Source organism: Xiphophorus couchianus, chromosome 7 (assembly GCF_001444195.1).
Source record: "Xiphophorus couchianus chromosome 7, X_couchianus-1.0, whole genome shotgun sequence".
NCBI lineage: Eukaryota > Metazoa > Chordata > Actinopteri > Cyprinodontiformes > Poeciliidae > Xiphophorus > Xiphophorus couchianus.
In genome coordinates, this window is record NC_040234.1 from 17,644,418 (window position 1) to 17,658,210 (window position 13,793).

The window sequence follows — 13,793 nt, forward strand, 5'->3', positions numbered from 1 at the left end:
GACAAACGTATAGCCTGTCGCCAAGGCGAGCAGCTAACGCTCTCTGAACTCATTAGACCAAAAGCATCCTCCTCTGCAGTTACCTCATTTTTGTAGCGCAGCTAAAGTTTAACATGACAATTTTAAAATGAAAAAGTTGTAATTACTAATATAAAAACGTTGTGTTGCGCTAAACTTTGTTCAGAATACAGCTGTTGTCATGTGGAAATAGGTACTTGGATACAAAATTCTTACCCCATGTAACTGCTGGCTTTAGTCATTATTTAAACACGACACCGGTGTGAGCTGATCCAAGCAGCAGTTACTTTCAACTGACAGAAGACATTTTTAAATTTAAGTCTGACTCAGTTACAACAGTACTGTCAGAATAAATGGTATGAAATTTAAGGGAACTGTTGTGAGGAGACTGTGGAAGGATATTCAACATGTTGTGATTCTACCAACTCCTGAGGAACTATATGAAAACATTTTAATGTGAACAAAGTAAAGGTAATTTAATTATGTAGCACGTTTTCAGCAACAAGGAAATACAAAGTGCCTTACAGAAATTAAAAGGAAATACAAACAAAATAAACCAAAGGAAAGAGCAAAAGAAGAAAAAAGCTAATAATGTTGTTCCATAGTAAATAAACTAGATACTCCTATTCAGGGTTGGTAGATAAGTATAAGTAAGTATCCTCTGGTCTAATTAATTTTCTGGTTTGGAAGAACAGGAGTCTAAAAATAGTTGCTAAGGTGGGTTTTTCTGGGTTCCAAGTTCTAATCCCTGTTCTGGGTTGCTAAATAAGTGTAAGTAAGTAAGTAAGTAAGTAAGTATCCTCTGGACTTCTGGGTTCTTAGAAAGTATAAGTAATCTCTAGATACTCCTATTCAGGGTTGGTAGATAAGTATAAGTAAGTATCATGTGGTCTATTTCCTTTAGTAGAAAGTTCTCTCTAAAATACTTTCCCAATGCTCTGCTACTTGGCAAATGTTCCCTTCATACCATAAACATATTTTTACAGTAACAATTGCCAACAAACACATACACACATGCAGTGCATATTCATTCATATACTCCTTACTTGTTGTTTTATGTAAGTGATATCATTGCTTCATTGACATGAGGCCTCTAGCACACTTTGCATTTGTGTAATTTTTATCCTATTATCCTTAGACACTAGATTTTTTTTCTGTCACTTTTGGTCACAGTTACCAATGTGATTATATAAATTTATCTAACAACCACATGTGTAACTGCCTTAAGGTAGTAGCTTCATGTTTTGTTTTGTTTTTAATATAAATGATTTAATAAATGATTTATCAATGGTGTAAAACTTGGTGTTTAGTTGGAATCACCTCAAGTATATCTTCACATTATCTCTGAGTTCACAGAAAGTTTGCACTACACCATGTAACCACCGTCTTATTTTTCATTATTTTGTTTAGGTTATTTAATTGCGTGCAAATTAATGCCTTGAAAATCCTCTTAACTTGTTGTAGATCCAAACTGTGTTCATACATTTGCTTGTAAGGTTGAACCATAATGATATAAATACATGTTTACCTGTTTTTAAGGGTTAAAGCACAATAATATACAAATCTTCTTGAAAACAATCCTGTAAATAGAATCTGCATAGCTTATTCTGCATGATCTCAGATATCACTTAGGCTGCTTTGTTTGTCATCTTTTATTTGCTGCACATCAGAGCTGATATGTCTCTGGAGATTTAGTCGAGGGGTAGTAATAAGCGCATGTGTGTGTATCTATGGCATCAGCACATTTGCAGCCTCAGTGAAATGGCAGCCGGTATTAGTTGCTTTAAAGTTCATCTTCTAAATGACTTCAGTAGCCAGGGCTGCTGGGTAAATCAGATCACATCCTTGATGTGCTATGCATGTGTCTAGTAGCTGGCAGTAAATCAACACACAGGTAGAAGGTCACTGCATTTGCCTCATATTTATTCAGCACACACGTCCTTGTCCACAGCAGATGCAGTGTTGTCATTCGCTCCTTTATATGAGGCTTGTGAAACAAAAGGAAATTGATATTAAAGTTTTGCTTTAAGCTCTGTAGATCATTCCTTTATTCTAGCAACTCTTACAGATTGCTTGATTCTGTATGGCAGTACTGCATATAGATTAAGTAAAACATGTTTTATGTGGATATGAACTGGGCTTAAATTAAAATTAGTCTGTTTAAATTGAATATGTACATTATTGAACATTTGTCCTTGTTTTTCTTAGTGTCTCGAGTTAAAATCAAGTTACATATTTTTTTTTTCAGCTATTGCATCCCCTTGTTGAACAGGAGAACATAATATTTTCATATCCAACAATTTTTTAGGGTCTTTATAGAAGGCTCAAGGAATAAAGTGGGTTTGCTAATAATTGTGTTTCACTCATTTTCACCCTGTCACTTCTGTTCTTATCCTCTCTGCAAGTTTGCACTCATTAATCAAAGATGCTGCTCTCCTGCTGAGCTGCAGGTTCATCAATCTGGCAACCTGCTTTCTGTAAGGAACAGGACAAAAAGCTCTCAACACACAGGCATAAATAAATCTATAGTCTTTATATGCAAGCCCTGAAGGTTAGTGCTGCATAATTTGATGTCCTCCTCTTTGTCTGCTGTGATTGATGTTTTTAAACCTGTTAGGGTTGACTGGAGTTGTGCTTTGTAGGTCAGTGTTGACACTTTATGATTGGGTGAGCTGGAGGGGAGCAGCACACAGGAAGTGGATTATTAGGAATATGTCAGGGAGATTACACTTTTTCACTGTTTTAATTTATCTCCGCCTGGAGATGCATGTTGCGGGCTTTGTTTAAACCACTGATGCATTTGAGATGGAGTTCTACCTGCTGTGCTAATGGGGCTGATGTTTAAAATGTGGGTGGCTTTTTGATGGCATTAACCCAAGCTTTTTTTAAAAAAAAAAAAAAAAAAAGATTTTAGACCAATTGAGGATGACTAAACTGAGGTCATATAATTCTTTTTCAGATGGCTGCTCCAGTGTTGACTTTTACCTTTGGTTTGTGTAAGCTGTTCTACTCTCTCATATTTTGCAAGTACTCACAGCGCTTCATTTTTTTCCACCTTCATTTTTTCTTGTTATGTTACAGCCTTATTCCAAGTTTAAATTAATCTATTTCTTCACATTTTTACATGCCCTATTATGTCAATGAGGAAAAATGTTTGCAATTTTGACAATTTAAATAAAAACAGAAAACTAAGAAATCACATTAACATAATTAAAGCAGAAGAATCAGTTTGTTGTAAATAAATTGTGTTTCTTGACACTGACTTTTAAATTTCTGGAAAATTCAAAATATTTACAACACATTGACGCTGTGGGGACTTATTTCAATACAGTTTTATTTATATAGCACCAATTCACAACAAATGGTAATTTCATTGTCCCCAAAGGGAAATAAGTTTGCGACATGTCCACGTATCAAACAATACATAGATTACACACAGAGAAATGTTGTCTCAAGGCACTTTCCATAAATTGTTTCACTTCAATCATGCATACATTCCAATTGATCCTAGTTATCAAACAATACAGTAAGCTCAATTAATTAGTCAAAGCAATTTAAAGTTTTATATCTGATGAAACCTATCTGTTTACATAGTCATTGACTTGGAGCATTCACTCCTCCTGGTCGTGAATGTAGGAACAGCAGACATTGCTTCCATTGTCATTCACTTTAAAGCAATCCCTCATGCTAAACATGCATGCAGCAAGAGTGGAGAGAAAAAAACTCCCCTTATTTTTCAGGAATAAATCTTCATAACTGACTGGGGGTTTGAGAAGTCAGATCAGAATCCACAAGAAGAAACAGATTAACTGTTTATTCACTTTCGATTTAGTTTCCTTTCCATGACGTGTCACAAGAAACCAGTGTGCTTGCGATTTTACCTTAAAATACATCCACAGGTCTTTCTATATTTAACTCAAATGTTATAAACTGACATATCAAAAGTTATCAAAGCCATGACATTATCATCTGGGCGTTCCCATATTGTTTAAAAAAGTAGTTATTAAGCCTGGATGACATGGCTGAAAAAGGTATCACAATATAAGAGTTTCATATCAGTCGATTAAAAATAGATTTTTTTTTGTTGTTTTAAATATTAAGTACTGCTAAATAAATTTTTTAAGTATTTATTTTTAAGCAGTTATGTGGCACAGTGGCAAAACCTGAAACTGCTGATGTGCAAGTTACTTAACAGGTTGTTGCTAGGTAACCACAGAGCGAGTGAGCTAGTTGATGCCATCAACTTTTCTTAGCTGGCTGTTAGAGGTTGAGCGGCTAAGCCTTTCCTCTGCCTACATCTCCCAGAATACTGTGCAGTTCTGGAAGGGAGTTCAGTGAAATTATTGAATATTCTATTTGACACATTCTTTCTGTTGTCATATACATTATATTGTTATCAATTCATTTCCCAGCCCTAGTAATCTCAGTGTATGTAAATTTCTCATGTTTTTTCTGTAAACACTAATAACATTAATAGATGTAATTGTGATAATGCAGTCTTCACTAATAGTCCACATTACATTTCTGTGTGACAAAATTTCCATGAAGCTGTCCCAGATAGCTACAGTGCTCTTTTAGTAAGTGTGCTTATGTTTTCAGGTCGTCAGCGGCGATGCCATAAAACTCAAGTATTGTCTTATACATTAAGTGTTTGAATACATTGGGAGCTCACAATCCCTTTCTACCATTTTGTTCTCTCAAGTGCTTCTTATCATTTAGTGTCAGGAAAAAACTTATCTGCTTTGTTAAATTGGAGAATGTAACAACTGAATAGAAATGCTTCACTGTGCTGAACATCTAATTTTAAACTCTAATTTCTGTATAGGATTAAAATTTCCAATTAGGTTAAGACTCAAAAAGTCCTCCTTTATGAAATTAGTTTGTGCTGCATTACACTTTGCTCTCATTTTTGTGCATTTAATTAATTCACATCTTTCTTTGAATTAGTGTTAAACCTTCAGAGCATATTAAGTCTCCTGAGGATGGGAAGGAAAACTTTTCTGACCACAGGGTATTTGAAGATAAATTACTGTGAGCCAACAGGAGTAATTTATGAGGTTGGAGCCATTGTTTGGCTTTGTTTTAAAATTTAATTTGGGTGACTTCCCTTCATTTTTATACAAATGTATCTTAGATGCTATTAAAAATGTAATTGCTGCCTCAAGACACAATGAACACAATGGTGTAACAGATCCACAGTGTATAAGTAGCAGCATACCTACTCCATCAGATTTTTTTTAAAATTTTTATTACAGCACTTGGAGATAAATTACAAGTTATTTTCTGCCTTTTTAAAAGCAGTTAATCATCCACGGCTGTTCACTATGGGTTTTATGACCAAATATTTTATAGGAATGAATAAGAAGACAATTGAAAATCATCTATCTGAAGCTTGAAATGTTGCTACCTCTCCTCCCGAACACCAAGATTTCTGAACCACAAAATATGTGCAACACATTAAGACATCTTGGACTGTCATGATATTGATGATTTGTTCACTGCGACTAACCTAAGATAGAGGAAATAACATGGCTCTTTATGTCACAGACCCTGCTAAGATGCAGGTGATCTGCAGTGCTGCAGATGGGATTAATCAAAATGTCAAAGGCAAAATGGTTGTCTCCACAGGAATCCCATCATTCTCTAAAGCCAACATTTTCCCTTTCATCTGAATGTAGTAGAAGCTGTGCAAGGGCTTAAGACAGAAGTTTTATATTACCTTCTGCTTTTCTACATTAGGAATGAATTAAGAATGATTTTTTTCTTTTGAAGTTGGTGCCCTTTCAGTCTATATTGATGCTATACTGACTTCTCTGAGAACAGGGAGACTGTTGTCCGAGCAGCTTTCTGTTTGTGATTGATCCGATCCTTGGCGGTTTCTTGTGTTGTTCCTGAATATTATAACCAATTTACTCTCAGCTGAAGACGATATTGTGAATCAGATTTGTAGAATTTAGACAAAACTGGGTGTTTCAACTGTACCAAAATCCCAAATGCATACCAAAACTGGATTTAGAATGGAAAAAGGAGACTAACATTAAGCTTCTGTAATGGCCTTCCCTTTGCCCTTATTGAAAATATGAGGATAAAAGCTGATTTGTGCTAGGGATAGTAAATTTAAAAGAATTCGAAGTTGAGGTATTTTTATGACTTCTATGACTGAGTATCTGCTACAGAGTTGACTCGTTTTCTGAAATAGTATCAAAGTGAAACTCTTCTTTGAGCTTGCTGATGAATAATAATAAAAAAAACATTAAATATAATTCCACAAACAAACTGAACTCAAAAGATTTTCTTTCTGACACTTGAATATCGTTAGTGCTTGTAAAACTATTACTGTTCTTGGTGATAAGAAATGCAGCGTAGCTGAAAGAGTGTTTCTGCCACCCTGCACAGAGGATCTGTTTTGTCAGCACTCGTACAGACTTGGAGGTCGTGTCAAGGTGAATGCTGAGTTGTAAAATCATAGGAAATCATTGAGATTCTGGTTCGGCTGATGGAGTCTTTTGTCAGGGAAGAAAAATGGCAACTTGAGAGCATCGACAATATCCAGCTACCTCTGCTCTACCACAGCAGCTATGACCTTCTGAACTGCAATACCTGATAGTAAAGTTTACATACAAATTTTAACAGCCATTGCATTAAATTTGTATAGTAAGAGGATCTCTGTAAGTGTTAAATATTTGTTGGTCAGTTATATAACAATATTTATAGAGTTCTGCAGGATGTGACATTTCATTTTTTTTTCTGTATATAAACTATAAATATGATCAAAGTAGATAAATGAGGTAAGAAAAACTAAGATACCTGTCTTTCCATGAAACTAGGAATAAAAATATTTTATGTTTTTTCTAAGAAATTAGAACAAGAAGAATTACATTTTTTTCCTTCCTATTATTTGTAAATAATTTTGTTCCTTTTTAAAATACAATTTAATGCTAATAATAGTTATTTAAGTCTTTTCTGTTTTGTTCCGTGGTAGGAATCTACAACAAACGCTATGAGAATTGACAACCTTTAAGGTCTTTGTGAAAATTCACAAGACTATGCAATTGCTTTAATTATCCCATTTTTTCTTTTACTTATGTTGTGTTCTTCCATTTTAAGGAATAGCATCTTTTGCAAATGCATCCTTAGTGTGAAGCAGCCAAATGACTTGGTGTCACTCAAAGCTTCAGTGAATAAAAAATATGTCAGACCCAGGGGAAAACAATCTAATTTACAGAAGAAATGTCAGGAGAATGTATGTATCGCTTGGCATTACTATGGCAAATTGTTTATTTATATCAATTATGATATATCGGACGAATAATTTGTTTGGATGAAAATGTTCATAAAAATTCTAATTGTTTATGCAAATGGTAATAATTTTGGAATGGCTTCTCTCACCAACACAGTTCATTCAAATACAGAAGCAAACAGCAATAGGCTCTCATTGTTCTTCAATATAAATAAATTAATGTAAAATACGGAAGGAAAAATGAGGCAAAAAAGAGCAAACAATGCAAAAGCCAAATGACATTGAGACACCAGTTTAATATGTATGTGTTTCAGCTTGATGGTCGATTTCATTAGCCAATCTCATTGTTATGCACTGACTGCCTTCCTGCAGTAAAATGAATATTGCATCTCTGCAGACTGAATAATCAGCAGGAAATATTTGTATATGAGTGACGTGTGGGAAGAAGTATCTTCCCTGCTGGAGATACAGATTGTTTGTTACGACACATTGATCTTCATTTGTTCCAAACATTAAACATTTTATTTGCAGGGTTTTTGAAAACTGAAGAGTTAAACTGAAAATAAATTTAAATGTTTTATTTAAAATAAGGTTTCTGTTTTAACAGAGCGTTTTGGTCATTCACAAAGAAAGAGAAGGAGCTGCATTTTGAATTATACTGCCTGCCTGCTCTTTTGTGATCATGGAGCCTTGTTTATGTGAAGATTCTTTCAGATATTGTCTCGACTTGGCTGGTTTGACTCGCAGCAGAGGTTGCACATCAAGCCATAATTTGTATGGCTTCTCTTTTGCATTCGTTAAATAGCATTTAGTTGTATATTGTGGCTATTTTTGGCACTGAAATGAGTCACTCGTTTATTTTTAATGGTAGTTCACAACCTCTCTCACAAGCCTTCATATGAAAGACATGTAGGTTTATGAAGTCTTCACAATCAGAATAGATGCCTAAACTTAATACTAATAAAATTCAAAATCTCAATGACTTGGAAACATGCTTAGGTTGATTTCTAGATACGTTCATCCTTTAAGATAAAAACTATTTTCATAGACAGAGCTTGTTACTTCCGTAGTTTTTAATCTGACTATTTGACAAAGATTGAGGTGCTAGCAGCAGGTTCTAAAAATATTCACCAAGCAATAGAAGCAGAAAATAAGTCTTTTTCCACATTTTCATCAAAATAAAAATAGTCTGAGGATCTCAAAGGATTCTCCTGCATCTATTAAAGTTAGAGCTTCTTGTGCCAAGTCTTTAGTGCCTAAATTAAAAAGGCTAGATTTATTCAGAAATAACAGATTTTTCACTGACCTTAGCCAACATGTGTATGGATTTTGCTCAGGCTTTGTGGGCTTGGTCATAATAGGCTTCCTGCATGGGACTTCCTTGGGTTGACTAAATCTTGGCAAAACTAGTTTGCCTTCCTTTCTTTTTATAGCTTTGAATAAGTATCAAGAAACTCTTTTTAAGTTGTGCAGTGTAACAAACTTTACGTACATACTGGCATTTGTACAGTCATCAACTCAATTGTTACTCATTTTTTAAAATAACATTTACACTGTTATAAACATTTATTATAAACATTATTTTTCTATCTACCATATATGCTATATTGTAGATAGTTTTTTTCTTTTTCAATGTTCAATACACATGCACATGATGTACATTTTTGAAAAAGTGATCTGACTCAGTTGCAGGTCTCTTGGATCATGAGTCCAATATGCCTATTTCTAATAAATGCACAGTATATTCTGTAATAGTCTTGTACAGTATGTTACTGTTAATCTTGTTTTTTTTGTTTTGTTTTAACACTTTAAGAATTTTTGTGTGAACCTTTATATCTATTGCTGCTGTTTTAACTGAATTTCCATTTTGCAGGAAAAAGTCTATTTCTGTTTTGCTTGTAAGATGCAAACGAGTGTAATAAAATTGAGCTACTCACCATGAATTGTCCCACGACTTCGACATAATCCATTAATTTAAATATGCAATTGCAGGATAACCTACAGTTGTTTGAAGCACAATGAAAAAAATTTTTTTTTCTGTTAGGCAGCAATAAAAAAGGCTTGTTTCTTGAAAAAATGATGGCATATGGCATATGATTTGTATAAGTACAGTATTGGTACAGGTGGAACTCCACATAGAAACACATAGATGTAAAATGCAAGATTGCATGGACACAAAGGGAGTGGCTTGCAGAGGGAAACCAGCATTTGGTTGATGCTTGTTGTTTAGCACCTTAGCATCTTTGACCATAATTAGTGTGACAGAAGTGGGACTGCTATATAGTCACAAAGCATTTCATGTTTTCTCCTCCTTGCATACCAGTCATGGTTATTGAATACGTTCCCTGTAGATTGGATGTTTATGGCCAGTATTCTATGACATCTTGTTAGTTTTTATTTTTAATAATAACCAGTCAGTAGTTCATAGTTGGTCTGTTTGCGAATGACATGTAAGACATCCCGAAACCTTCTTCAGTGCTGCTGGGCCTCAGCAGCACTCAAGAAACATTTCTCTCAGGAACAATATTCTTGGTAAACATATGCATTCATGTCATAAAGGTTGTCTGATATCTGTGTGCATTGTCACCACAAAAGTGAAGCTGCAAAATTTGTAAAAAAAGAAAAATTAAAAAATCATTGTTTTGCTCCTAATTTTTTCAACCATACTTTTGTATGAGATGGCTAAATTATATTTCATGCTATGCAAAATAATTCTGTTCAAGGTAGTTGCAGTAAGAACATGACAAAGATTTGTTTTATTTATTTGTAAAGTAATCTGTTCTGTGCGTGCACTCTAAGCACAACTGGAGCCCTTTTAAGCTGTTCAGCACTCTGCATGTGACCAAATCTTGTTGAGGTATCTTGATATATGACCCAGTTATTACATTAGCTGAAAAGAGACTGTGTTTGCAGTAAAAGTACTGCTGATCTTTGCTGATGACTGTGTAGCTAGATTATTAAGATGTACATCAACCACTTGTTGCAATGCAAAAGGACTATGTCAGGGACAAGAAGAAACAGTTTAAAGAGAAAAAAAATGGATTTTTGGACACAAAATATTCTTTTTTTTAAAAATGTGTTTTGGGGGGGGAATTATATATATATATATAGGATTATATACATTAATCCTACTCTAATATCCTAATTCTGCTCAAAGTAAAAAGCTCACCTTGCAGAAAGATAACCCAAAGCATCCTTACAGGTTGTATAAAAGTATTTGTGTTTTACTGGATGACATCAGGCTGTTTGTTTTGCTTTTTGTGCTCCTTAATGTTCATGTTTAGTCAACACCCAAATTAATTAAATCAAATCTGTGTTAACCACATTTGTGAATTTTGAGAAATTTGAGAAAAATGTCTGAACATAGTCAAATGATCAAATAAGTCAACATACTGAATATTTTGCCCCATGACATGTGGAATAAAACAAAAGGGAAAACACTCTAAAATATGAGGAATCAAGTTTGAACAATGATTGCATCTTTTTAACTATTTTCATCGCTTTCATTTATAAGTGTTGACTGAATTTCATTTGACAGATATGGACTCCAAACTGGGGCTGGCCTCATCATCTGCTGTCCCACCTTCCTTTCAGAAGGGTTCTCCTGTACCCACTTTCTCTTGTGCTCCACCTCAACCAACCTCAGTCAAGTACAGTCCAGCATGTAGTCCTGAAGGCAACATCCCTTTTACAATATTTGGTATGTGCATATTTAACAGCAGGTTAAAAATCAAACGTGCTTTACTGCAAATCTGGTTGACTCACCCACAGAGAGATCTTTTCAGTAGCTTTTCTTAACAGTATGTATTGTATCATTAATCTGACTTTATATAGCACACTTTATTTGAATTTTTTTAAAAAAGGAAGGCTATTTGGAGAATTCAGCACACCAACTTAATGAATGGCAACTATTTAAAAACCAGTACACGCCCTTGTGGATTTCTTTAAGCTCCAGTTTATATTTTGTGATTTAACATGCCTGTCAGCCCCACTCTGTTTATGCAGCCAGTGGCATCTCTTGTTTTCTCTGAATACTAACTGTGGCCAAAGCCATTATGTACTGAGCAACAGTGCTGCACACACTGACACACTGTCAGATTACCCATGACCACAGAATAATGTGCAGATTTACATACAAGAGGTGGTCTTCTTTTTTTTTTTTCTTTAATGATAAGATGCCCTAAAAACCTTGTCTTTTCCCTCTGCTATTGTAGTGGAAAAACACAGTCACCATTATAAATTATTTATGTTTATATATTAACTGAAAAACTTGAAAAGTTTTTATACCCATCTTAGATGGAAGGATACACTCATATTGATGTAGCAATTCAGTAAACTGAGATCTGTTGCAAGGCCAGATGTCCATCAACTAGCAACCTCAAAAACACATTATTGTGTTCAGTTCCTTAGAGGTTAAAATAATTGTTTTCGAAGGTGGTACTGTGGGTGCAGACCTCCATGTTAAGTTCTAAATCTCTTGTATGAGAAACAGTTGGAAATATGGACTAATTACATCTTTAGTTTTGTGAGATGTATTTAAAATACTACTGCATGCAATAAAGTACGTGCGGTACACTAAGCTGTCAGTTGCTCAAATATGCATATTTCCCTGGTTGGAAAAACAATGTCATTTCAAGTTTCCTACTGGGTAATCACCAATCATGGCTAGTCAAGGTAAATTTGTAGCTGTTCTGGTCATCAGATTATCCTGGAGGACAATAATTTTGTTTTGCCTTTAAATAAACATGTTACCATCTGGTCTCTTTAAGTTTTCATAATTTTGCAGGCTATGCAGTACTGCAAGTATGGCTTTTGGTGCTTCATGTTGCATATTAATGTTCAGTGAGACAGCTTATTGTTTATGTTACATCTGCTGGACATCAGTCCACCGTTTTAGCCCGCAAGCACAACTGCAGGGTGTGATGATCTCAAAGTCAAATCTGCCCATATAATCTACTTTTAAGTTAATAATTGTTGGGGTTCTTTTTATGTCCATCCACTGTCAATCAGTTAATCTGTTAAGGTTTTCAGTTGTTTGTTTGTTTTTGTATTTTTACAGTGTGCTCTTTATTCTTTTAGGTCAAACTCACCAGACAGGAGATGAACTTTCAAATATGCAGAGCTGTCCTGCTTTTGGTCTTTTAACCGCAAGTACAAACTGCTCTGAGTTTGTTCACCGAGGAAAAACAGACTTGCCGACAACACCTACACACACACAATTCAAAGTATTTCCAAGTAAGGAATGCTTAAGGTTTCAGAAGTTTTGAGTACCAGAAAAGAGCAATTTTTATTGCAAGTGATTACATATAAATATCATGTACAATTATTTGATGGGTTAGTATCAGATTGTCATGCTATACTAAATAATAATAATAAAAAAACACTATCATGTTTGAACAATAATTTAAAATAAAATGTATAAACTGGGTTAATTCAGATATTTACTCAATGACTGTCTTTACTTCTTGAGACCAGAAACTTTCCAAACTATTAATGTTTTTCTAATAAGTGATGGATAGACCATAGCAGTACATTGGGGGCAGCATTGTGTTGCACCATTCTATATACATCCAGAGAAAACTATTATTCCCAGAGTTTTTTTGACATCACACTATAATTGTATGACAAAATCTTATGTGTTTTGTAGCTGGAGCTTTGTAAACAGAAAATGTCTATGTCAGAATTAGTTATGGGGACAAAATAAGTCTCTTTCCAGATTGTTTCATATGAAACAGTAAAATTAATGGCGATGTTTAAAGATGCAGATGCCAACAACCTTAAACGTCCAAAAATATTTTACATTCTTCAAAATCTACAGTGTTGTACAACAAATGCAGTTTGAGTAATACCAAATATCATTGATATTTTACATAAATTTAAGTTCTTCTGACTTTCTTTGTTGACAGAATATTTGCATGTTTATTCTTTATACATGACAAACTGTCTTGTTCACTCAGAGCTGTGGCGTCCTACTGAGATGGATAATTGCAGAGCAGGAGCCGTCTTTCACCCTCTTCTGGGTCTGCATCCTTTCTCTGTACCAGTCTTCAAAACCCATAATCCTGCTGATCCACAACTTTGCTCCTCAGGTAATGAAGTAGAAAAAAACTGTTGCTCCATCATTGGGTATTATGCAGTACCAAGCACTATTGAATATAAATGACACCTAAATCACAAAGAAACATGGAAGTATTAACTAGTAATATTTATTATCAATACTCAAAATTGACCTCTCCGGGTATCAATGTGATTCACATTGCACACCATATACTTAAGACAATTAAAATGCTACTTTGTGCAGGTGTGGACAGATGGAATACGTCCTCAAACCGGAACTTGAGCAACTGTCTATTACCACTTAAAGAAAAAGAGAAAACTAAAATCAACTCAAGTTGGAGTCAAAATTGCCTTTCTGAGCGTGCACAACACCAGAACAAGACCATTCTCTCAACAAAGGAAAAGGTTTGTATTAAGCAAATTTTTTTCTTCTTTTTTTATCACTCTAGTATGAGGTGAGTGTAATCTTTTTCCAATT

The 13,793-nt window shown here is 34.5% G+C and overlaps 1 protein-coding gene across 6 annotated transcripts in view; it reads left to right on the plus strand.

The window, feature by feature from the left end:
* LOC114147478 (bromodomain adjacent to zinc finger domain protein 2B-like) overlaps positions 1–13,793 on the plus strand; it is a 33,926-nt gene that overhangs the window by 252 nt on the left and 19,881 nt on the right. For 5 of the 6 annotated variants that reach the window (XM_028021913.1, XM_028021915.1, XM_028021914.1 and 2 more), the window contains exons 2-5: positions 10,797–10,958; positions 12,338–12,493; positions 13,216–13,347; positions 13,560–13,720. In XM_028021913.1, the coding sequence (XP_027877714.1) occupies positions 10,799–10,958; positions 12,338–12,493; positions 13,216–13,347; positions 13,560–13,720 (609 nt within the window). In that variant the 5' untranslated portion in view covers positions 10,797–10,798. The remainder of the gene's footprint in view (positions 1–10,796; positions 10,959–12,337; positions 12,494–13,215; positions 13,348–13,559; positions 13,721–13,793) is intronic. The other variant, XM_028021919.1, reaches the window with a different exon arrangement.